General features: G+C 47.7%; 1 protein-coding gene across 1 annotated transcript in view; it reads left to right on the forward strand.

The window, feature by feature from the left end:
• The window catches only part of LOC116876316 (S-adenosyl-L-methionine-dependent tRNA 4-demethylwyosine synthase TYW1-like), a 199,739-nt gene that overhangs the window by 663 nt on the left and 173,588 nt on the right, over positions 1–25,488 (forward strand). Inside the window, exons 2-7 of the mRNA XM_032872374.1 lie at positions 240–367; positions 979–1,116; positions 6,939–7,040; positions 8,671–8,865; positions 10,768–10,989; positions 16,190–16,312. Of these exons, the coding sequence (XP_032728265.1) occupies positions 240–367; positions 979–1,116; positions 6,939–7,040; positions 8,671–8,865; positions 10,768–10,989; positions 16,190–16,312 (908 nt within the window). The remainder of the gene's footprint in view (positions 1–239; positions 368–978; positions 1,117–6,938; positions 7,041–8,670; positions 8,866–10,767; positions 10,990–16,189; positions 16,313–25,488) is intronic.

Consider the following 25,488-nt stretch of genomic DNA (forward strand, 5'->3'; position numbering starts at 1 on the left):
GCGGTCCTTGCGGTGTCCTGTCGCCCCCGGTGCGGGCGGTCCGTGCGGTGTCCTGTCGCCCCCCGGTGCGGGCGGTCCGTGCGGTGTCCTGCCGCTCCCGGTGCGGGCCGCGCCGCTTCTGTCGGTGTCCGACCCGGTCCGTGAAGGCGAAGGTCGGGTTCCGTTTGTGTCCTTGCGGCTGGGGTGAGCCGCGTTGTGCGCTCCCAGTCAGGTCACTCGTGCGTGTCGCTCCGATGCAGATCCCGCGGGCGCCTGGGACTCCTCGTCGCCCTGGGTCTCGCTGTGGACAAACAGGTTTTACGTGTACGTGGGCTTGGCCTGTGGCATCAGCCTGTGGATTTGCTTCCAGATCGTCGTCAGGAGGCGGGTAAGCGGTTCCTTCTTACCGGGAGCACGGAGGGGCCGGATTCGCGCAGGGCATCAGGGCCGGTTCTCTCGGGGTTCGGGGTTCGGAAGAACTGAGAGGAGCCTGCACTTTCCGTGTGGTGTCTAGACTTTGTTTTTATGCCTAAAGAATTTATTCTCGTTTTTAGAGTCCAAGTTACTATGGACTAAGTTAAATACGTATGTTTTGAGGGGCTGCGGGTGTCTCGCTCTCCAGTTACAGGAAGACTCCGTAGTGGAAAAGTAAACTTGTAAAAAAGGAATCTCCTCTCTGTCTCCAAAGGGCAGGTATCTCCTCCTTCCTCACCCCTAACTCAGGATCAGTGTGTAATTCCTGCTGTCCCTTCGCTGAAGCCCGTCTGGCGGGGGTGTATGCGCAGTTTTTCCTGGAGGGAGTGGGGTCTTCATCGTCTCAGCAAGCCTGGGACCGGCCTTTCAGGGACCCAGCTGTATGCCCACAGGTCATTATTTGAGGAGGACACCAGAGGGATCAGGAGAAGAGTAAAGTCCGTCGGTGTCTGCTAGTTTTCACCCCTGTTGAAGTTGGGAGAGGATTCGGACCTGATGGACTTTGTGTACTTGTTTGTCTTCAAGGACAAGAGCTCCCAGGAGAAATCGGCTCCAAAAGCAAGCCGGGATTTGGGGACAGAAGGCTCTATCTCTCTTCAAAGGAAGGAGGTCTCCGTGTCCGGAGTGAAGATTTTCTATGGTTCCCAGACTGGAACCGCGAAGGTGAGAACCTCATGCGGTGCTTTTCCTTGGGTTTCCTGATCTTGTACACGATGCCTTGAAAGTGTCCACTAACAGCGAACGGAATTGGTCTTCTGATTTTTTTTTTCATCTTTTTTTCCTTTTCCAGCTTACATTTTTCCTTTCTGGGGTGCCGGGTGGGTTTCTATTCCTTGGGCCCAGTTCCAGCGGGTTGGTGGTGTCAGCTGGTCACTGTCACGAAGGGTCTCTGTTCTGAAGGTCACCTCTGCCTCGCGGAGGTCTAAGCCTGTTACTGATGGTGCATGTAGAAGTAGGGGACAGTGAAAGACCATGTCCGCAGTGGTGTCCCGGGTGCGGCCTGACTTTCACAACTTCACACGTCCACTTAGTAAAGTGTATTTTGTTTAATAGCGTTAAGTGGTTGACCACAGATACTGCATAGTGTTTAAAGTAGATACGTGCTGCAGACGCATACGCTGCCGGCTTCCTCGTTATGGAGGCCACAGCGGGTCAGAGGATTCTAAGGTGGACGTGAAAATGAAGCTTAAGAAAAGTCAGTGTCCAGATCTTTTTGTGTGGGACTGAGGAGGGGTGCACTGCCCTCCTGTGGACATTTGCAGAGTAAGATTCTTGGTTTTGCGGAAGTGCAGCGAAGGGTCTATATTCCACTTCTTAGTAGAGGGTCTCGTCATGCCGAGTTCAGCTGTAAGCAACAGAGGTGGGAAACCGGCAGAAAGGTGAAAAAGGCATCTGGGCAGCCAGAACGAAGTCCTTTTATGTTGTTTATAGAAGATCTCATTCATAGCCTCTCTCGTGTGTGTTTTTAATGTTTTCTAGAGGATCACATCTGCACTCGCAGGTTGTCCCAAGTCCAGGCGTGCGGAGGGTTCATAATGGAAAGTGCTCTCTAGTGAATCCTTTGAGCTGTTCCGGATTTTTGGTTTCTCTCACGGCTGTTTTTTTAACCTGTGTGTGCTGTGTTTCTAGATTATCGATGTTAAAGTTACCGATTCCTGATAGTAATTAACACAGACATTCCTCAGATCTCACTGGCTTTATCGTGGGCCGCCTCTTTGCTGATATGGGTTAGACGACCCTCCTTGAAGCTGTGCCATTGGAGTTTCTTTACTCTGCTTTCACACTGAATGGGTTCACGTCTGGGTAGGGGAGATCAGCTTTTCCCTACAACTTCGAAGGTGTCACCTCACTATCGGAGCTGGTCTCCTCATTCCTTTGTCAATGACTTAACTTCTTTTATTTCTGGAAGCTTTTAGAATCAATTCTTTGTCCTTGATGTTTCAAACTTTTTTTTTTTTTTTAAGGTTTTACTTGTTTTTTTGAGAGAGAGCAAGCATGCGCACAAGCAGAGGGAAAGGAGAAGCAGGCTCCCCGCTGAGCAAGGAGCCCAGTGTGAGGCTCAATCCCAGGACCCCAGGATCATGACCCAAGCCCCAAGGCAGACGCTTAGCTGACGGAGTGACCCAAGTACCCCTATGTTTGGAACTTTTTTGAGGCGGTGTCTAAATTGGCTTTTTTTTAGCTATTATGCTGGACACTTGGGCTCTTTTGAAGATTTGTGAGCATTTCTGTTAAGATTTCTTGGGAAAAATTTTTCCCCCTCCATTTTATTTAATTTTTTTTCTTTCTGGGACTCTTGTTGGTTGAATGTTAGAGCTTTTGGATGGCTCCTTTGTTTTACATCTTTCCTCTTTTGTAACTTTTTCTTTCTTCTCTGGGTTGTGAGATTTCAATTCCAGACCTTCTTTTTTGAATGTTTAATTTTGGCTATTATGTTTTTAGTTGCAAAAACACCACTTTTTTTCAGTTTTCATATTATTTTATTAGTAATTTGAGAATATGTCTCCGTAGGGGCACTTGAGTGACTCAGTTGGTTAAGGATCTGTCTTTGGCTCAGGTAGTGATTCCAGGGTCCTGGGATCGAGCCCAGCATTGGGCTCCCTGTTCAGCGGGGAGTCTGCTTCTCCCTCTGCCTCGTGGCTCTCCCTGCTTGTGCTCGCTTTTTCTCTCTCTCAAATAAATAAAATCTTAAAAAAAAAGAGTGTATCTCAATGAATTCGCTTTTTCTGTTTCCTGATTTGTCTGCTTTCTCACTTTTTCTGTTGCTGCTATTTCTCCTTCCTGCTGCTTGTTCTTAAACTCTTCTTAGTGATCCGCGGCTTTCTGTTAGTATAGAAGAGAGACCGATGGTGTAGCTGTTGTGGATTTTCTCTGGTTCTGTGTGCACACATTTGTGTTTTCTAATTACAGATTTCCTGTGCGTCGTGGGTCGGGGCAAGCCACGTTTCCTATTGGCCCCACATCTCCGTCCTACTACCACGTCAGTTTTTTTTTGTTTTTGTTTCTTAAGAATAAAGCTCCTTGAAAGCGTCTGCGCCCCTAACTCCACCTCTCTAATTTCCCTGCGCCTGTTGGCCTTGGGCCGCTCTTGTGAGGCTTGCACATCCTGACGTGTTCCCAGTGACTTCCACGTTGCTCAGTAATTCTCACTTTGTCTGCCTCGACGCTGTGCTCTCCTTCTCAGCCAAGGCTAGTCTTCCTCACCATTTGCAGACTTCTCATCTTCTTCTTCTTCTTTTTTTTTTTAAGATTTTTTTTTTTTTAATTTATCTGACAGATCACAAGTAGGCAGAGAGGCAGGCAGAGAGAGGAAGGGAAGCAGGCTCCCCGCTGAGCAGAGAGCCCGATGCGGGGCTCGATCCCAGGACCCTGGGATCATGACCTGAGCCGAAGGCAGAGGCTTTAACCACTGAGCCACCCAGGCGCCCCTTCTCCTCATCTTCTTGACCTTGAAAGACAGGAGTGTCCCAAGGCACGATCCCTGAGACCCTGTCTTTATTTGCACTCACTCTCAGGAATCTTGTCATCTAGAGCTTCATATTCTTATTTGTTAGATGTAATTTGGCAAACTTTTTCTATAAAGGGCAAGGTATTTTATTTTATTTTTTTTTTTATTTATTTTTTTTTTTTAAAGATTTTATTTATTTATTTGACAGACAGAGATCACAAGTAGGCAGAGAGGCAGGCAGAGAGAGAGGAAGGGAAGCAGGCTCCCCGCTGAGCAGAGAGCCCGATGCGGGACTCGATCCCAGGACCCTGAGATCATGACCCGAGCCGAAGGCAGCGGCTTAACCCACTGAGCCACCCAGGCGCCCAAGGTATTTTATTTTATATGCTATGTTTTTAGGTTTGTAGTTTTTGTGGCCATATGCCTCGTTGCATCTACTCAGCTCCGCGCTGTAGAGACCACAGACCGCGGGTAAATTGAACAGCACGACTGGGTCCCGGGAGCTTTTACCCACGGACACAAATGGAGGACTGGATCTGACCTGCACGTCTTCGTTTGTGTCCGTTTCTAATCTGAACTGTTCCCCTCAGCTCGTCTCTCCTGTCCAGTGGGCTGTCGTAGGTCTCCATGTGACGTCCGGTAGGCCTCTCGACATTAGTACGCTTCAACTGAACCCCCCCCTTTTTTTTTTTTTTTAATTTATTTGTCAGAATGAGGGAGAGAGGGAGCACAAGCAGGGGCAGCAGCAGGCAGAGGGAGAAGCAGGCTCCCTGCTGAGCAAGGACCCTGACTCGGGGCTCCATCCCGGGGTCCTGGGATCATGACTTGAGCCGAAGGCACAGGCTTAACCGGTTGAGCCGCCCAGGCATCCCAGTGAACTCCCATTTTTTTTTTTTTTTTTCCACGTAGAACCCTTACCATTTCAGTAAACAGCAACTTCATCTTTCCAGTTGTTTCCAGTTGACTAGTTAAAACAACAGCAAGTCTTTGAATTCTCTTCTTTTTCCTGCTACCCACATGCCCTTGGTAGCAAATGCTGTTTGTTCTACTTTCAGAATGGATCCAGCTGCCGACTGCGTCTCAGCACTCTGGCTCACGGCACCCTCTGCCTTAGTCTGGGTCACTGCGGTCCCCTCCCTGCTGGCCGGTCCCCTTCATTCAATGCTGCTCAGCCCCTCCCCTGGCCTCAGTGTCCTCTCAGCTCGGCAGCTCGGGGACTTCGAAAACTTACGTGAAATCACGTTCCCTTCAGCTTAAAACCCAGCACTGACCTCCTCGTTCACTTAGAGTGAATCCGAGCCCTCCCAGTGGCCGGAGGCCCTCGCCTCCGATTCTCCACCGTCTCTTTTACCTCTTGTCCTTGGTCCTCACGTCTCTAGTCCTGTTGACCTCCTTGCCAAGCCCGCTCCCTCCTGTGGGCCTGTTCACGTACCCGTTGCTCTGCGTGGGGCAGCCTCGTGGCTTGTCTCCCACATGCTTCAGGCTCGGCTCAAGTCTGTCGCACCACATACGTGTCGCTTCTCCACACTGGCCGTCCAGTTGTGACACGAACAATGCAGAGTTTTTGTCAGACTCCACGGGTGTAAGGACGCAGTCTGCATGGCTGTCTCCGCTTCAGGTGCCAGTCCCAAGTCCCAGGGGCCACCGGTGCTCGTGACTGGACCAGCTATGAAGTCGACCCCGCAGTCCTCTCCTTAGGTTTGATCGTTTCCTGGAAGGATTCACAGAATCGGGAAATTTCTCGACTAAGTATGCTTCCCAGTTTTAGGAAGGATACAAGGCAGACGCAGACAATGGTAGACTCGCATAGGGCAAGGTTTGGCGGGGAGGCGGGCTTGGAGCTTCCATGCGTACTCTGTGCCCACCACCGCTTCAGCACAGCAGCACCCACAGACTCCGAGTCCTGCCATGAGGGGCTTTTACTGGACATTTCAAATCCTAGGCCATAGACGATTGAACTCACTGGGATCAATGGTGGTGAAGGTTCTAAGCCTTTAATCACACAGTTGGTTTTGTGGTGACCGGCTCCCAGCCTGGAGCTACCTGGGACCTGCCTCCCCATGAGTTCTCTCATTAGCTTACCAGAGCCAGGAAGTGCCAAGTGTTGTAGGAGCTTTGTGCCAGGAACTAGCGAGAAAGACTGAATATTTATTTATTTTTTATCTCATGCACCCATCCCGACCCTCCCTGTGTAAAATAACAATTGTCCCCATATCTGTCCTTCCCTGTGTTCTCCCCCCTTACCCTGGTCATCACCTGACCAACTGTGTCCTTTCTCATTTCCACGTCTGCTCGTCTCTGTCCGCTAGAACGTGAGCTCCCCGCTGCAGGGACTGTGCACGTATTGTCACTGTTGGGTGATACCGCCCAGGACGGTCTGCATGGTAGATGCCACTAAAGTAACGGATGCTCGGTGGGCCTCGCTTTCGTCCTGGGAGGTGGGGAGCCGACGGTCAGCTAGCGGGTGTTTTATCGGGGGGTGAAGGGCAGATGCTGCCTGGGCTTGGAGCGCATTTGTCCCGTCTTCAGACTGCCGCTCGGTTCCTCTCTGCCCCGGGCTTCCCTCCTGGCTCCACCATCGTGGCTGTTTCTGAGCCCAGAGTCTGTCCAGGGTTCTGTCAGGCATAGGGACTCTCCCCTCGGGCTTTCTGCTCCCTGTCAGCCTGCTTCTGTTTGCTTTCTGTCTTCCAGAAGCGTGTCACGTTTCTCCTACGTCACGTTCTCTTCCCTCTCCGGGATTTCTTATCACCGATGTCTATTCTAGCAGCGCAAGGCGCCGGATCGCCAAAAGCCCGTTTAGATTTTGTGCCGGACGTGTCCGTACAGAGTGAGAACCGCACAGCCGAACGGCTGACTTGTGGAAGTGGAAGAAGTGGGAGTAGTGTTTGTGTTGATGATGCTAAACGTTTGTCAGTGGAAAGGCTCCTCACGATAAATGCCTGTTCCTTTGGCAGCCGGCGTAAGTGAAGACTGTTTTGCTTGTTTAGCTTCTTGAGGACTTTATGTGATTTTTTTTCTCTTTTTTATTCTCTACTAGGGATTTGCAGCAAGTCTTGCTGAAGCGGTTACCTCCCTAGATCTGCCTGTGGCAGTCGTCGATCTGAAAGACTATGACCCAGATGATCATCTAGTAGAGGAGGTTGGTGACTGGGTCATGTTTTCCTTCAGTCCAGACTCTCAAGTGGGATTGACCTCCTGCGTTGCGGGATAAATAGAATCTTCAGAATAAATTTAATTTTCGTGCTAAGGAATTTGAGTTGGTTGAGTTTGCAGTGTCAGAGGTGCTGAGTGTGTGGTGTGGGACCCATCCCCCTGGCGTGAGATCTTCCCTGTGGCGGGAGTAAGGGTGGGAAAGGGTGGTGGTTTGACGTTCCCTCCTCCCTCCTGCTACTGACCTCGTAGTCGACCGAAGGTGATGGGTGGCATGTGCTGGGCCTATGAACCACGTGTGAGCTAAGAGGTCGGAGCCGCTTGGGTAGCAGAAGGAGTATGGATTGTGAAGTCAGAGAAATCTCTTATTACCTGTGTGACGTCCCTGCGTTACTTAACATCTACGTGGGTGTAATTTCTTCACCTGAGAAATCCTCTTCCTTTTAGCTGTGCTCAGGGGAGTTTCCTTATAGTAGGGGTTCTCGGTGTGGTCCTTGAATGGGCAGTATCAGCATCTCCTGGGAACTTGCTAGAAATGCAGCCCAGCCCTGGATGTGGGACGGTAATTTGACAGGTGCTCCAGATGATTCTGAAGCTCGTAGAGCAGGGGTCGATGAACTTCTCTTAGAACGGACCAGATGGTAAACATCATCTTTTGTGCAGCCGTGGGCAATACGTAATGGATGAGTGTGGCTGTGTCCCGATAACGCTCTATGAAACAGAGCAGGCCGTGGGCCGGACTGGGCCAGTGGCACATCGTTTGCCAGCTGTGGCCATTTCTTTCTCCCGTAAGAGAATAGCGGAGTGCAAATGAGCGAGCTTGAATCTGCTCAGAATTACTTGTGAAAAATTATTAGTCTGGACTTTCAGACTTTATTATTAATAATGGATTGCTTATAACCTACCTCGTGACTTAGAATTTCTAAGGTGCATTCAAACAGATGGAAACCGTGGCCGGCAGGACGGAGGCGTATTTTGTTTCCCCACGTAGATGACGGTACTGAGTGAATAAGTTACTTGACATTTAAAAAGTCTTGTTGCTTTAATTTTTTAGGTAATTTTAAAGATCTCTTCCTGTGTTTTTTCCTGATGTGGATTTTGTTCCTGTATGACAACTGGAGACCATAGGAACTACTGCTTGGGAATTGGAATGGAGTATATAGTTAGGGGCCCCGGGGAGTATATTGGCAGGAGCAGGAGACTGGGTTTTCTCCCCATGCGTGGTGTCCTTGCTTTGTTTTCTTTCACTTTTGAAAATGAATAATGTTTTGAAAGCACCTTTGTCCTTAGAGATTAGTATTCACGTGGATGTCAGCATTTTTATTTTATTTTATTTTATTTATTTTTAAAAGATTTTATTTGTTTACTTGACAGAGAGACACAGCGACAGAGGGAACACAAGCAGGGGGAGTGGGAGAGGGAGAAGCAGGTTCCCTGCTGAGCAGGGAGCCTGACGTGGGGCTCGATCCCGGGATCCTGGGATCATGACCTGAGCCGAAGGCAGACACTTAACGACTGAGCCACCCAGGCGCCCATGGTTGTCAGCTTTTCAAAAAGGGATTTTCTTACTGATAAGTTGTATGTTAAATATTCTTCTGAAATAATTACTTTCTTGTTAGGTTACTAGTAAAAACGTTTGTGCCTTCATGGTTGCTACGTACACTGATGGTCGACCCACTGAAAGTGCAGAGTGGTTCTGCAAGTGGTTGGAGGAAGCAGCCAGTGATTTTCGATTTGGCAAAACTTACCTGAAGGGTATGAGGTACGCTGTGTTTGGCCTGGGAAATTCTTCCTATGCGAGCCACTTCAACAAGGTAGGTATGTGTTGAAATATGGGGATAAATTCTCTATTGTAATTAAAAAAACAATTCATATGCACACACATTCACATGTGTATGTGACGTCATCCCCAAACTTTGGTGTTTAATAATGAACTTCTTGTGTTACTCTTTTTGGGGGGAATTGCTACATATATGTATCCACGCATGGGGTGTAGTAGGTTCCCAAGTAAATTTTTATTGAATAAAATGCTTATACCTCCTATTGTCTGATGTCATAGTGGCCTGGGTTCATGGCCATCGTGTTCAGTGTGCTGTCCCCAGGCAGGACCTTGGGGATGAAGATCACTGATTCTCTGGACTTTCTCAGCCACCTGTTCTGTTGTTGAACAACCTTTATGGCTCAAGCTAACCCTATATACAGTTACAGTTGAGCTCATTGTCTTTTAGTCACTGATTTTTTTTTCTTTCTTTCTTTCTTTTTTTTTTTTAATTAACATATAATGTATTATTAACCCCAGGGGTACAGGTCTGTGAATCCCCAGGTTTATACACTTCACAGCACTCACCATAGCACATACCCTCCCAATGTCCATAACCCACCACCCTCTCCCTACCCTCTTCCCCCAGCAACCCTCAGTTTGTTTTGTGAGATTAAGAGTCTCTTATGGTTTGTCTCCCTCCCGACCCCATCTTGTTTCATTTATTCTTTTCCTACCCCCCAAGCGCCCCACATTGCATCTCCACTTCCTCATATCAAGGAGATCGTATGATAGTTGTCTTTCTTTGATTGACTTACCACGCTTTAGTGTTAATTTTTAAAGGGAAGTAGAAGAAGGACATATATTTTCTTTTAAGTAATAAAACATTGTTTTGTTTTCCTAGATCTTTTTTCTAAATGAAGTTAATTTGGCTCCTTTTCTTTTGCAGTCTGTTCTCTATACTTCATTTATTTTTAAAAAGATTGTGTTTATTTATTTGACAGAGGGAGAGAGACATCACAAGGAGGCAGAGAGGCAGGCAGAGAGAGAGGGGGAAGCAGGCTCCCCGCCGAGCAGAGAACCCGATGTGGGGCTCGATCCCAGGACCCTGAGATCATGACCTGAGCCGAAGGCAGAGGCTTTAACCCACTGAGCCACCCAGGCGCCCTGTTCTCTATACTTTAAATAATTAAGAAAAAAAAATACAGAGCATCTCTGTTTCTTGTGGTTCTTAACAGTTACTAGAACTTTTGTACTTGTACCTCTTCCCAACATGGGCCCCGCCTGGCCCACATGTCCTCGATAGAACGTGAGTGCAGGTGCAGGTGGAGATCTTTCCTGAAGCTTGTTTTCGTTCAGTTGTTGTATCAAGGTGTGTGTTTCTGACCATATTTTCGAAGGAAGTAGACCCCAGACTGGTTTAGTTCAGGCAGGCACATGCTCTGAGTAATGCCTGGCCCTCAGGGGCCCGTTCGGATTCTGAACTCCTCACCTTGCTGCTCGGTAGCCGCCGCCACCTGCAGCGTGTCCGAGTTTGGAGCTGGTGAGGTCTGAGTCTGGCCAGACGGACTGCGTTGCCCTTTATTATTAACATGCGCTTTGCTGCCTTTTGGAACAAAGTTTTTCTGCTAACAAGTTACTTTATTCTGACCATGACTTAGAATAGTAGTTTTCAGTCTTTTAAGGCAGCAACCCTTACCCTAGTAAAGGGGTTTGTCCCTTTGTTTATAAAGAGTCTTTTGCGGGTTCTGTAGCCAGTGTAGTGTTTGTAGTGTTTGTAGGTTGTGGCTGGGGCCGGAGGGCCCGTTGAGGCCAAGTTCCTCTTCCGGCACCAGCTGGTGACGGGGTCGGTGATGGGGTCGGTGACGGCCTCCCGGAGGAACTCGGGCCTTTTGCAGGGCCAGCTCCCAGCCTGTTAGTTCGAGGACTGCGTCTTAGCTCCTCTGTCTTCTTGCAGGTTGGCAAGAAGGTTGACAAGTGGCTCTGGATGCTTGGTGCCCACCGCGTGGTGGCGAGAGGGGAGGGGGACTGTGACGTGGCAAACAGCACACACGGCAGCATCGAGGCCGACTTCAGAGCCTGGAAGACCAAGTTCCTCGCTCGGCTGCAGACACTCGAGAAAGGAGAGAAGAAGCCCTGTGACGGCAGCTGCAAGAGAGGCCAGTGCGAATCGTCCGCGGTACGCAGCCCCCGTGTCCGGGTCTCGCCGCTGTCCTGTGTGTGGGGATGCTCGCTGGGCCTCACCTCTGCCCCCAGAAACGCCGTTCCTGGCTTCTGGTTAGAAGGGAGATGCGGCTCTGGGGCGGCGTGTGCGAGAGGCGGGCCTTCCCAGGGCTGCCAGCGTGCGCGCCGCGCCCTCCCGGTTCTCTGCTGCAGCGGTCGTGCGGCCAGCCTAGGGGGCTTCTGTCGTTGCCGAGGCTGAGGTTGTGTGTCCCAACCTCGTATCCCCTAAGCACGTCTTCCTCCCGACTCTCTCGCTGGACGGCTGCGTTAGTCACTCGGACTGGAAGGCTGCCCGTCACCCTAGGTTCCTCTCTTTTTGTCCCTCACTTTCGAAACATGTCTCCGGTCCTTGTTCAGGGACCCTCGTTCCTCGGAAGCTCATGTCACCGGATGGTTCCACTGCCGCTGTCATCACGGCTGTCAGTCTGCCTTTGGTCACCTGCTCACTTGCGTCATTCAGGAAGCACCTTACTTTCTGACTCACTTTCTCTGCACCCTGTTCCTGTCATTCCCCTTTGGGGAAAAGCCGTTCGTGTGGGTGACTGATGCAGTGTCCTGCCTGCCAGGTGCCTGGCCTTCACGCCTCCAGCAGCCATTGTCTTCGTTGACCTTGGCCCCTCACTTCCGCAGTCACCTCTGAAATTTCATGTTCCCGTGACCTTGCCTCTGGTCTCTCACGTGTCCTACTTTAAAATTCTTTTGGTTTCATAGCTTTTTCATTGGATAATGAAAACTGCTTATGCCGCTTCTGTCCTTTCCCAGTTTGGGTTTTATGCTCATTCTTTGACGAACGATCTCCAGTTGCCTTGCCTTCCAGTCTACTAACCCGACCGGTCAAACCCCAGACCAGGTTGAAACCTGCCACTTGCCCACCTCTTTGCCTGCTGCTTGCTCCTTGACCCCGGTTTGAGGCCCATGTGTGCACTCAGACCTGCCCAGCAGCATCCAGCGCTCTTGTTTAAGTTCCCTTCTCGCTCTCCCAGGGGACTGGCTGTTCAGTACTTGTTCTCCCTGCGTGTTCCTCCGGCTATCACGGGAAGCTGCCAGATCTCCTGTAACGCTTCCCTCCCCGTCTCTGGTGCCGCAGGACACCGTGGGCCCGACCGATTCCTGTCAAAGCCACTCTGTGCTCTGGGATAAAGGGCTTTTTCTCTGTGTTTTCTGGGTCTCTTTCTGTCTCTTGTTTGTCTCTTCCCCACCATTACATTGTTCTGTAGATTGACGAACATGGCCTTGGAATCATCCTGTTCAGAGGAACAGGAAAAGCAAATAAGAAACAAATGTTTCCTTCGTTCTGTATGTGTCCACTGCTGTTTGTATATCCTGTTCTCTTTTCTAGCTAGTCTTTTTGTTTTTTTTTTTTTAAAGATTTTATTCATTTATTTGACAGACAGAGATCACAAGTAGGCAGAGGAGAGAGAGGGGGAAGCAGGCTCCCCGAGGAGCAGAGAGCCCGATGCGGGGCTCGATCTCAGGACTCTGGGATCATGACCTGAGCTGAAGGCAGAGGCTTTAACCCACTGAGCCACCCAGGTGCCCCCTTGGAGCATTTTTAAGACCATTGACTTGAAGTCTTTATTGGGGAAGTCTGCGTTTCCTCAGGGAAGGTTTCGGTCGATTTCTCCCTTGGGTGGGCCAGACTTTTATTCCTTCTTTGTGCTGGTTGTGTTGAAAGCTGCAAGTTTTGAATATTGTAATATGTTAACTCTGGAAATCAGATTCTTTCCCCTGCTCAGGGTTTATTTTTGTAGTTTGTTGGGTTGTAATTGTTTGTTTAGTGACTTGGTGAAAACTGTCTATTGTGCATGGTTTCTGAAATCTGTTTCTTCAGTTTGTTTTCAGCTAGTGTTGTGGCAGATTTCCTTGGATGTTGTTTTTAAGTTTCCTTTTTTTAAAAAAGATAGATTTATTTATTTATTTCTATTAACATATGTATTACCTGTTTCAGGGGTACAGGTCTGTGAGTCATCAGGCTAACACACTTCGCAGCACTCACTATAGCACATACCCTCCCCAATACGCATCCCCCAGCCGCCCCATCCTTACCCCCCACCCGCCAGCAGCCTTCGGTTTGCTTTGTGAGATTTAGAGAGTCTTACGGTTTGTCTCCCTCCGATCCCATCTTGTTTCACTTTTTCCTTCCCTACCCCCTACAACCTCCTGCCCTGCTTCTCAAATTCCTCATATCGGAGAGCTCATATGATAATTTTCTTTAAGATTTATTAGTTCATTTTTGAGAGAAAGCCTGTGTGCCTGGGCTTGAGGAGTGGGAGGGGCAGAGGGAGAGGGCGAGAGAATTTAAAACAGACTCCCTGCTGAGTGCGGAGCCTGCTGCGAGACTCGATCCCAGGACCCTGAGATCATGACCTGAGCCCAGATCAAGAGTTGGGATGCTCAACCGACTGAGCCACGCAGGCACCACAAGGTTCCTTTTTCTCGATTCAGTGTTTACTTGGTTCTTGTAAACCTTTGTCAGATCTCCGGGAATTAGAGTTAAATCTTAACTTTTGGTTGTTCTGTGGGAGGACAGCCCCGAGGAGTTACCTACTCTGCCATTTTAGCTGATACCAGCCTCGGGTCTTAACGTTTAAACAAACTTAGATAAAAAAAATTTTTTTAATCAAAAGTAACACTTGTACATTTAAACACTTGTACGTTTAAAGCACTAGAATAGTGCTTCTAGGCTTATAATTAAAAACTATACTCTCTTGCCTTATTCTAATTCTTACTTTCCCAGGGCAGTCATTTTTAATTCTAGCTTTTTCATCAGATATTTACCTCTGTATTCCTAAATAGTAGGCTCTTCTTGCTATTTCTTGATTTTTAAAGCAGTTCAAAGTCTCTGTCTCACATGGACACACACATGGTATCACTTCCCTTCTTCTCATTTTCTTTGTGCGGTTGGATCTCACTTCCTGGCCAGACCGTATCTGTTGACTGCGCACGTGCTCCTCCCGTCTGTGTTCTGTGGTGTCCCGTGTTCGCTCCTGTACACTTATTTCCCTTAGGTAGTGGCTGCATCTGCTTTGATCTCTCTATGATTGTCACTGACTCATTCCAAAATTCTAGTGGAACTGAAAATTATTTTTCAGTATCCTGTGGTTTTTATTGATTTCTTGGAGGGTTCTCACGATTCCTTTCTCCTCCACGGTTTTGGATGCATGGCTCTTCTCCAAGACTTGTACGGATGAAGTCCTTCCGTTGACTGGCTTCCTGGGTTGGAGTCCCTGGTTCTGGTATCTTGTCTTCTTATTTCTTGGTTGACTCTCATTTTGGAGCACAATCTCTAGGGTGTGAGGAGGGTTGTTTTGGAAGGAAATTTTCAGAATTTTCATGTCTGCATTCTTTATTGTGCACTTGGAGTAAACTGATGCTTCACTTAGTAGGGTTCTAGATCAGAGTAAATTTCGTTTTTTCCCCCAGAAAATTGACCACATTGATCAGCTGTCTTTTAGTCAGAGTATTGCTTTTGGGAACTTCATTTTAATTTGATTCTGAAGTTTTATTATAAGATTCTCTTCTACCCCTCCCAAAAACTTCAGAAGCTTTGGAAAATCCTTTTATTTTTTCTTTGCTCTGTTTTTTTCCCCCTAATTTTCTGCCTGTCTTCTCTGCTTTCTCCTCCAGCTCAGAATATTTATTTCTAATTTATCTGTATATGAGAAATGCAGCCTCGTAGGGTGCCAGCTTTGACTTTGGTCTTCTGTGTTAGTCTCTCCTCCCCGTATCATCTCCTCGACTTTGCCTGCTTTTCGCTGGTCCTGTCTGGCTGTCAGGTTCTCTGGAGGCCGGCGGATACTCTCCGTTCCGTCTCTGGCTTACTTACCTCTACCCTTTTTAGTTCTTATTTGTCCTCTTTGAATTCATCCTATGTTTGCCAACTCAGTGACACATTTAAAAAATTGTGTTATTAAAATACTCTGTTATTTAGTGTTCTTTTCTTTTTTAAAAAAAATAATTATTTATTTGAGATGGAACAAGAGTGGAAGAGAGAGAGAGAGTGCGCACAGGCTCTGGAATAGCAGGCAGAGGGAGAAGCAGACTCCCCGCCAAGCAGGGAGCCTGATGTGGGGCTCGATCCCAGGATTCCAGACCATGACCCGAGCCGAAGGCAGATGCCCAACCAGCTGAGCCATCAGGTGCCCCCGTGTTATTTTCCAGAGTGGGGGTGTTCAGTGCCCTCCACCCGGCATCGGGGAGCAGAAGTCCCAGGTCACACCCCCCAACTCCGGACTGGCTCTCCAGACTGGCTCTCTGCCCCACAGCAGCTGCTCTTTCCTAGGCTCCAGGACATGGTTTTGTCAGGCCCCGAGGATATTTCTGTGTCTTCATTTTACTTGACTTCTCAGCAGTGTTTGGTACTGACTTCTTTGAATCACTCTCCTCCTGACTGTCCATACCATTCTCATGCTTTGTTTTCTTTTTCACTTGGGATCGTCCTCCCTTTTCCAGCCTCTACGTGGTGCAGTGTTTCAGGGCTTGGTGCGCGGTTCTTTGTTGGTACTTTCTTCCTGGATGAGCTTATCCAGTTTCGTGGCCTTGTGTTCTGTCTGTGTGCTGGCCAGTCCCAGGTTTGTATTTCCAGCCCTGAGGTTTGCCCTGATTTTGTTCCCGTCTGTGCATCCTCTTTAAAAATCTCTGCTTGAATGTCTGAGGCATCTCATATTTTACACATTCAAAATGGAGCTTTTCATTTCTACTCCTGGTCTGTTTCTCCCCACATCTTTCTCGTTTCAGTGAACGGCACCACCAACTCAGTTACTTCTAGAAGAAACTTGAAAGCCATGCTTAAGTCCTTCCTTTTCCTCATTCCTGCATTTAGTTCCTCACTAAGCCTGGTTGCTTCTGTGTCTCAGAGAGAGATGAGGAAACTTTTTCTGTGAAGGGCTCGCTGGTAGATACTCTGTCTTTATGGGTCGGATGGTTTCTGTTGCAGCTGTTAATCCTGCCGCCGTCTCACGGTGATGTGTAAAAGTAGCTACAGATGATGTGTAAAGTGACAGTAGCCCTTGGATTGGGCCTGAGGCTAGCTGCATTCGGCTTGTGGGGCTTGGCTTGCTGACCTCTGGCCTAATACATCTCCTATCTCTCCGGGGACTCACAGTTTGGGAGCTTTGCTACTTTGAAAGTGTGTTTCTGATGCGTTGATGTTCCAGGAGGAAGAGCCCTTTGAGAGCACCAGTGAGGACGAGTCCGGTGCCAAAGACCATCCGAATCTGAATCCTGTCGTTGATGTTGAGGACCTTGGCAGGGTCGTGAGCTGCGTGAAGAGAGAAAAGGTAGCGTAACCCTGGGAGAGGCGGCGTGGACCCTGCAGCTGGCTGCCACCTGGCTCAGACTCCATCTGAGTCATCTTTCTTGGCCTTCTTCCTGACAGTGTTACACTTCTTTGCCATCTTTTAACAATTTTGAAAAAAATTTTAAGTTTTTTAGAGTAGAGAGTGCGAGCGGGGCCAGGGCGAGAGAATGGGCGGAGAGAGAGGCCATCGAGCAGGCTCCACGCCCCGGGCAGAGCCCGACGCGGGGCTGATCTCAGGACCCTGAGAGTGTGAGCTGAGCCTGGATCAAGAGTTGGGCGCTCACCTGGCTCCCAGGGCAGGAGCTGAGGAAAGGGTAGATGGCTACAGGGGCTTCATTCTGTGCTGTGGCTGGAGACACGGTTGAGCAGCACGAAGAGATCGTTCTGGGATTCCAGGGGGACCTCCCTTACGTGCCTCCCTGTCCCAGAGACTGAGCCGCGTTGGGTTTAGGGACAGCACCTTGGTTTGTCAGGGCTACGATCAGCGTAGGTGGAGGCCCTAGGAGTTCGGGGGATGTTAGTTTGGCTCGTCATTGTCGTGACGAGATGAGCGTGAGAATGGACGGTGCGGTAGGATTTGACACCGATTCCAGTGATCTGAGATTGAAATAGTGTAATACACACAAGAGCCGAAAATCACGTAGACTCGAGTTATATGTACATTTTGGGAAGTGAGAATATCCTACTACAAATGGAGCAAGTGCATAAGTGTTAGAAACAAAAGAGGTAAAACCCTGGAAAAATCCCAGAAAGTCAATGATAAAATTAACACAACCTCAAATGAAAGAAATCAGTAAAGTGACAGGATATAATAATATATTTCCAAACAATAACTAGTTAGAAGCCCTGGTGGAAGAGAAAAATCCCTCTCCAGCAGCTATATAAAAGGTAAATAAGGATATAGAAATAATCCTGAAAAGTAATGTCCTAAATCTCTGATGAAAACTGAAAATATTCCTGAAAGATAGAAAAATGCCTTGAATAGTCACACCTCTTGTTTGTAGATATGGTGACTCTGTTCTAAAGATGCCGTTTCTCGTTATACACAAATTTGATGAAATCCCATTAAAAAATTAAGTTTCAATAACTTCTTTTTTTTTTTTTTTTCCTGGAGCCAGCCTTATTGATTCATATGGAAAAATAAACATGTGAGAGTGGCGAGGAAAGCCTTTGTATAGTAAGGAGAAAAACCAGTCCTTCTAGATATTAAAACTTACTATGAGGTATCTAATTAAAACTGTTTTGGCTCCTTTTGAGACAGATCCACGCAATAGAGTAAAATTTCAGGAATAGACCTCAAAATATATGGGAATTTCGTATATAAAAAGGTGGTATCTCTTTTCCCTGAGGGAAAAACACACTTCTGAGAGAGATGATACTGGCAACTAGATAGCTACTTGTGAAAATTTAAAATTGGCTCTGCCTCTTATGTGTGTTGGGATAAATTACATTGGGTCAGAGATCTCAGTGTTGAAAAATACATAAATAACAGAGTTGACTTAGATGCCTTATTATGAACTTGGAGGAAGGTTTTCTGTAGGATTCAAAATCTATGAGCAATAGGGTGGCCGGTGAAGGACACTGGGGAAGGTTTGTGCTGTGGTGAGCACTGTGAAGCGTGTAAGTGGTGACTCACGGGCTTGTCGCCCGAAACAGATAATGCGTTACATGTTAATTTAAAATAAATTTAAAAATCTAGAAAGCAGTAAAAGATTGAATTTACCAATGGTTTTTAAAAAAGATTTTGCAAGTCAAAAGACAAGTGAGAAAGAGGGGAAAATATTTGCCTTTTGTATAATAAAGGAGGAGTTAATTTTTCTACTCTACAAATTGCTCTTAGAAGTTGAAAGAAAAAAGACCTGAAACCTCATGGAAAAAATTGTCCAACCCCCTCGAATAGGCAAGTCTCTAAAAAAGTTGCACAGATAGTCTTTAAGCATATGAAAAAATGCTCAGATTCACCTAAAACGAAGGACATGCACATTAAAACCGCACGGACCTAGATTTCTCACCTGCCAGAACAGCAGATGTTCAGAAACTGGACAGTGCACGTAGCTGGTGAGGCTCGGGGAGAACAGGAACGCGCAGCTTGGTGGTGGGAGTCTGGAGTGGTGTAACCTGTGCAGGGGGGCTTTTGGTAGTCTCCCAAATTCTCGTGCATTTACGCACGATCCAGCAGGCCCACATGTGTGATTTGCCTTGCAGATGCAGGTTTACAAGTACAAAACCGCAAACACACAAGGCTAGCTGTAAGCATGGGTAGCGAACAACTGCCAGGTCTTGGTTGGAAAAGCATGAATTATCCACACTGTAGAGATACTGTTGTGCAGCTGTGGAAAGCAGTGAGGCGGGGGCTGCCCGGGTGGCTCAGTTGGTTACGCATCCGACTCCTGCTTTCAGCTCAGGTCTTAATCTCGGGGTCATGAGCTGGAGCCCTGTGTTGAGCTCCGCACTGGGCATGGAGCCTACTTAAAAAAATTGATAAGGTGGATTCACGTGTATTAATGTGATTTTCATGTGGTGTTGGATTTGATTTGGGAGTTGACCCGAACGTCCGATTTTTAAAAATAAAATGTGTTTATTGTCATGGCACATTTGCACATTTATAATTTGAGTGTGTGTGTGTAAATAGTATTTTGTAGCTGTGTTTGCAGAAAGAACCTTTCATATTCTTTTTTTTTTTCCCTTAAAGATATATTTGTTTATTTGAGAAAGAGAGAGCATGAGCAGGAGGGGCAGAGGGACAGGGAGAGAATCTCAAGTAGACTCAGTGCTGGGTGTAGAGCCTGACACGGGGCTGCCATGGGTTCGCTCGATCTCATGATAGTGAGATCACGACAGCCAAAACCTAGAGTCGGACGCTTAATCGACTGCACCAGCCAGGTGCCCCAGAACCCTTCATGCTCTGACACCAGCTAACACCCAGTTCTGTTCAAGTGGCCTGCTGTTGGGTTTGACTCCGACACCACCTGGAGTCAGCCTCAGACTCTGCAGGCGTAGGTCATGGTCTTGCACCAGACGGCTTCCACTCCGTTGGCAGCTCTCAGTTGGGGGCCTCCGGTACTTCGGATCAACTGGTTATAAATTTGGGGGTCTCGTGATCCCCCATTTCGGTAACTTGCTGGAATGACCCAGAACTCACCAAAAGCACTCACAATGACAGTTTTAAAGAATACAAATTAGAAACAACCACTGGAAAAGACACATAGAGCAAGGTCGAGAGCAGAGGGATGGGGAAGAGACTCAAGAGTTTCTGTAAATCCAGGCACATCGCCCCTTCCCGCCGCACCCCGTGTTCACTGACGGAGCTGGGCTGAGCTTTCACATCCGGAACTCTTACTGGGGTCTCATTGCATAGGCCCGGCTGAGTAGGTCATTGGCCATGGACTGAACTCGTTCTCCAGCTGACCTCCCTTCCTGTTTCTTGCCCTGCAGATCCAGCTGGCCCAAAGTTGCACCGAGCTGTTGGTCTTTCCGATGACTAGCCCCCATCCTGAAGCTATTTAGGGACAACCCCCCCAGTCCAGTCACCTCATTTGCATAACAATGACCCTTCTGGCACTTAGAAAATGCCAAGGTTTTCTGAAGCTCCCTGCCAGGAACTGGGGACAGAGAACAGATGTGTGCTCTGTTATGCCGCAGGCCTGGAAACCAAGGTAGTGAGCGCTCGAATCTGGTTTTCTAAATGTCCTCCTTCACTTAAAGGAACCGGGACTTCGTGGAAAAATGACTTCTTCCAGGGTTGAGGAAAGGAGAGTCACATGGGCCTGGGACATCTCGTTGGGAAAATAGATCCTCAGTGACTGAAGGAGATATGTCCAAAGGACCAAAGGACGTAAGAACCAGCTCAAAGAGTTTCCCACAGGCCAAACTGGGACACTTTGGGCATCAAAGATGAGTGCAGTGATTATATAATGACCATGTGTGTCAAATTAAAAGAAAATCAGTCGTTGTGCTACTGAACAAAGAGGAGGTACAGGAGAATGTCTTTGTAGAAGGTTTTCAGGTAATACAGAAGCCATGATTGAATTAGAAAATCACTTGTTTTCAATCCCGTGTAATAATTGATTTAAGCAAGGATTGGGTGAAATGCCTTTGGGGAACAGATAGTCACATAGTTTCAAAATATCCCCCAAACTAACCCACTTAGATGCGCCAAAAATAAATAAATCAGTGGGGGGAGCATACCCTTTCAGATATTTTGCTCTTTACAAAGGATAAAATGTACCTTTACAAATGGAGTGAAGGAAATCCCAGTAAATGTTTGGACGTGAAAGCTCAGTGTAGCTTCCCAGTTAGTGAACACACGGATGTGGCGGGAAGAGATGATGTGCCTGGATTCCACACACAGTCAAGTTCAGCTTCGTCATCTGTATTAAACCAGCCTTGTGTGCCTCCTGATAGGATGGGTATGGTAAGATGTATACAGTATTGTCTTTTACTTCTGTGTCAAAAATGTTGAGCCTGAATTTAATCGTGGGGAAATAGACAAACCCAGAACGCCATAGTCTTGGAGACAGCTGGCCGGGCTCTAGAAAGAGTCAATGTCTGGGGTGGCTGTCTGGCTCAGTGTGTAGAGGATGTGACTCTTGATCCCAGGGTCGTGAGTTCAAGCCCTGTGTTGGGTGTGGAGCCTATGTTAAAAAAAAAAAATTAAAAAAAATGATTTTACTTATTTATTTGACAGCGGGAGAATAAGCAGGGGGAGCAACAGAAGGAGAGGCAGAGAAGGCTCCCCGCTGATCAGGGAGCCTGATGCAGGGCTTGATCCTAGAACCCCGGGATCCTGACCTGAGCCAGAGGCAGACGTTTAACTGACTGAGCCACCAAGGTGCCCCCAGAAATAAAGAGTCAGCATCATGAACACAACAAAACGTGGAGTGGGGACAGTTCTAAGGTTTACAAAGACAAATGAAACATAACCAGATGCATCGTATGATCTTTGATCTTGAAGAGAAAAAGCCGTTGTCTGGACACCTGAGAGTATTTGAAATGGATTTTTTGAAGTAGATAATATCGGCTCTTCATTAATTCCCTTTGTTATGATAATGATATTATAGTTCTACAGTTCTGTCTTGCCTTTTTTAGGAGATGCATTCACAGTATTTAAGGGTAAAGTGTCACGGTGCCTACCACGTGCAAGTGGTTCATTCTGCACACGTGTGTGTCTTGTAGGGCGTGTGTGTGTGCATGTGTATGCGCATGCTCTCGTGTGCACGCACATGGATGGATAGCCAGGTAATGGTGGAGCGGAAGTGGTGGATCTGGGGGGGGGGCCTGGGGGGCTTCCTTGTACCCTTCACCTTTTCTGAGGATTTGAAATGGAAAGTATGAGGACCTACTTTCCCTCCATGCTCCCAAAACAAAACAAGAAAAATCTAATTATCAAATGAATCATAAACTATTTATGATATTGCCATATAAGACTGTCTCCCATTTTTTTAAAAAGATTTTATTTACTTATTTGCCAGAGATAGAGCGAGAGAGAGAGCACACAAGCAGGGGGAGCAGGAGGCAGAGGGAGAAGCAGACTCCCTGCTGAGCAAGGAGCCGGATGTGGGACTGAATCCCAGACCCTGGGATCATGACCTGAGCCAAAGGCAGATGGTTAACCCACTGAGCCACCCAGGCGTCCCCTATCTTTGCTATTTTTTTTGCTAGTTTTTAATTTTTTGCTAGTTTTGAATTATATAAGGATTAAGAACTTAATTCTTCTGTAAAACATGAGGACTCTAATTTTATGCATGGTGGTCCCATACTATAACAAATGGTAATTGAAAAAAAAACAAATTCAACGTTTATTTAATTTTGCCTATTAAACTTTTTCATTATAAAAGAACATATCTATAATAATAGAATTTAGGAAATAGAGAAAGGGCAAAATTCTATCAATAATTCTATTGCTCCAGAAAAATCACTGTCAGTCTTTGGAGTATTTATTTTAATTTTGTTTCATATGCACCTAAATCTCCATTATAAAAATATTTTTTAAAAGATTTTATTAAAAAATATATATTTTTAAAAGATTTTATTTATTTGACAGACAGTTCACAAGTAGGCAGAGAGGCAGGCAGAGAGAGAGGGGGAAGCAGGCTCCCTGCTGAGCAGAGAGCCCGATGCGGGACTCGATTCCAGGACCCTGAGATCATGACCTGAGCTGAAGGCAGAGGCTTTAACCAAACTGTGGAGCCACCCAGGTGCCCCTAAGATACAAAGTCTTAATTTGGCAGTACAATGCCCAATTTGTGTAATATATACCTAGTCTTACTAACGAAACTCAGAGTTTCTAATTTAATTTGAAGGTGAAACTCCTTCCATCTTGTCTGCTCTCTGGTCTGTTTGCCAGCTGCTGTTTTGGATCTGCCTAGGGTCTGGGGAATGGTTGGGGAGGCAGGAGAGGGAGAAGTAGAAAGTTCTTCCGGGGCACTGGCCTAAGATGCCTCTGTGCTCTCCCCCTCCCCGGGTTTACAGTTGACTCGTCTCCCAGCAGCACTGTCATTGCTTCTCTGGGGACATTGTCCATGGTGGCCCCTGACCAGGTTCCTTGCACGGACCGAGCGTCCTCCGAGACGTGTGCTTCTGATGGTGGCTTCCTCCCTCCTCCGTGCCCCGTGGCTCTGCCTTCGTCTCTCGGAGGTCCGCCTCTGTTCTCCGTGGTCCCCATTTGGTCTGCATGGAAGACCTTCGCCACCGCACCCTGGTCCGCTGCCGCGGGAGGCTGCTGAGTTCTTCATTCTAGGAGGACGGGCCGATTCCCCCCGCAGCCGTGCTCACTCACTGAGGAAGCCGGCCAGTCCCTTGGTGTCTGGACTTCGGGGCAGGAGCCTTGCACCGCTCAGTGATGCCCTCCGAGTGCGGGGCATACGTGGCAGCTTCCTCGAGGGGCCACGCCGGAGCCTCTCCTGGGGCTTGGGGCGGGAGGTAGGCAGCAACCCCCAGCCTCTCTCCGAACGGGGGCGCTCAGAGCACCTTCCCAAAACTCCCTGAAGAAGTTTTCAAAAGTCCTCTGTCCTTACCCCCACCTGCTCTACCCTTTCACATTGATGACGTGAAGGAGGCGTTTAAAAATTTTTTAAAAATTTAAATTCAGTCCAGTTAACATACAGCGTATCACCGGTTTCGGGGGTAGAGCTTCGCGGTCCGTCCGTCGCATACAACGGCCGGTGGTCGGCACGGGGAGTGTGAGGCTTAACGCCCGTCCCCGTCCCAAGTCGCTGCTTCTCAGATCGTCCCTTTGAAAACACGTAACGTGATCTGACCCTCCCTTTGGAGTTGCGTTTAACTTGATACCCTGTTTACATGTGTTTAAAAAATCCGAAGAGTGCGGCCCCCTGTCCCTGTTCTTCCTCAATCTCGTTTTCACAGGAGGCCGCGGTTTACAGGTCGGCAGTGTTTTTCCGGGTGTTTCACTGGCTTGACAAACACACCTGCGTGTGGTCTGACTGTGTTTCTGGCTACACAGCTGGGATCCTTCTGTACTCGCGGGTCTACAGACCGCTTTTCCCTGTAACTCGACAGCTCTCCAGGGCCGGCATAGAGACCTGCCCACCTCGTTTTCACGTTTGCGTCGTGGCCCAGGACCGTGTCCCGCGGTGTATTAGCCTCCTGCTGGTTAACACGTAGGTGTTTGAATACTGTTGCTCTTACAGTTTTTGCAGCTGGTATAAAGTTGTCTCAACAAGTTCATGAAGTTGAAATTTCTGGATCAAAGGGGATTTTATAGTTTTAATAGATACTTCCAAATTATCCTATAAATAATTGAAGTTATTTTTATTTATTCTTATAGGAGAGATGAGATTTCTCTATATCTTTGCCAACCCACAGGAGTTATCTTGCCAGCCTGACAGGTGAAAAATAATAACCTGATTTTAATTTGTCTTTCTTTCATTTTGAGTGAGATTGAACTGTTTTATTTTCCTGTGAACGATTTCTTTCTGGGTCTGCCTGGTATTTGATAAACCACAAGGTCTGAGGGCATCGTCCCCATGACTGCTTTCACTTCTGACACCAACTGCAAGTTTTGCTGCGGGGGGCGGGGGGGTTCCTGAAAACCATCCTCAGGTTTGATAATTTGCAGGAAGGACTCACAGAACTCCCCGAAAGCTGTTATCCTCGTGGTTGTGGTCTGTTGCTGGGAAGGGGAACAGAAAAATTGGCCAAAGGGAGAGATGCACAGAGCAGAGTCTGGGAAGAACTTACTCATTCTCCAGGACGTGCGGCCCTCTCAGCACCGATAATGTGACGGTGCACCTGGGTGTTGGCAGCCCGGGAGGCTTATCTGAGCTTCACTGTCCGGTTTCTGCTGGGGCTTCAGCACGTAGCCGCGACCCAGTCCCTGCCCCTGTGGCTGAACTCTGTCTCCACTGCCTCCCCCGAAGCCCCTGGCAGTCTGGTGTGGTCCGAGGGGCCCACCGTGAATAGCAGACATGCGCTCACGCAGGAAATTCCAGGAGTTTAGAAGTAACTTTCCAGGAACTGGGGGCAAAGGCCAGACTTCCTTTCGGCAGGGCCACAATTTTTAGTACATGCTGTCCTGTGTCCATTTTTATATTGGCTCATTCGGCTTTTTCTGTAAAGCTCAGAACCAAAACGAATTCTTGGTGAGTACACAACTCTAAGCTGTAATATCTAGAATTATTGTCCTGATTTAAGATTGCGGAGCGTTCTTGTTGCTCGTTTTTAAATACTTGCCTGTGTCGTGCGTGGTTGCTTCTGTCGATTTTGGAAGCTCTGTGTTTCGGAAGCCCTGGCAGAGGTGTGTGTGGTGTAGGTTCAGACCTTGGCCCAGCGAGTGTGTAACTCAGTGATCCGAGAGCACAGCTTAACCCTCCCAGCCTTAATCCCCTTGTCTGTGGAGCAGGGCCCGCGCCCTCTGCCTCCCTCACGTGTGTGAGTCAGATGAGAACACATGTGACCGTGCGTCCCAGTCCCAGCCTGACACACATCAAAATGAGAAGCGAGATTGCTTAGACATTTTGTACGTTTTCCTACAGCTGGCCAGCCAGTCCCTTTCAGGCTTTCTGCTGTTACAATTAGCACAGTTACAATTAGCACAGTTAGACCATTTTTACTTTAAAAAATGTATTGATATTATCTTAGGTTATATTTTCCCCATATTGGTACACCGGGTCAAAGCAAATGTATAATTTTATGACT

The sequence above is a fragment of the Lontra canadensis genome, unplaced genomic scaffold, assembly GCF_010015895.1.
Source record: "Lontra canadensis isolate GAN:19392208 unplaced genomic scaffold, GSC_riverotter_1.0 scaffold45, whole genome shotgun sequence".
In the NCBI taxonomy this organism is placed as follows: Eukaryota; Metazoa; Chordata; class Mammalia; order Carnivora; family Mustelidae; genus Lontra; species Lontra canadensis.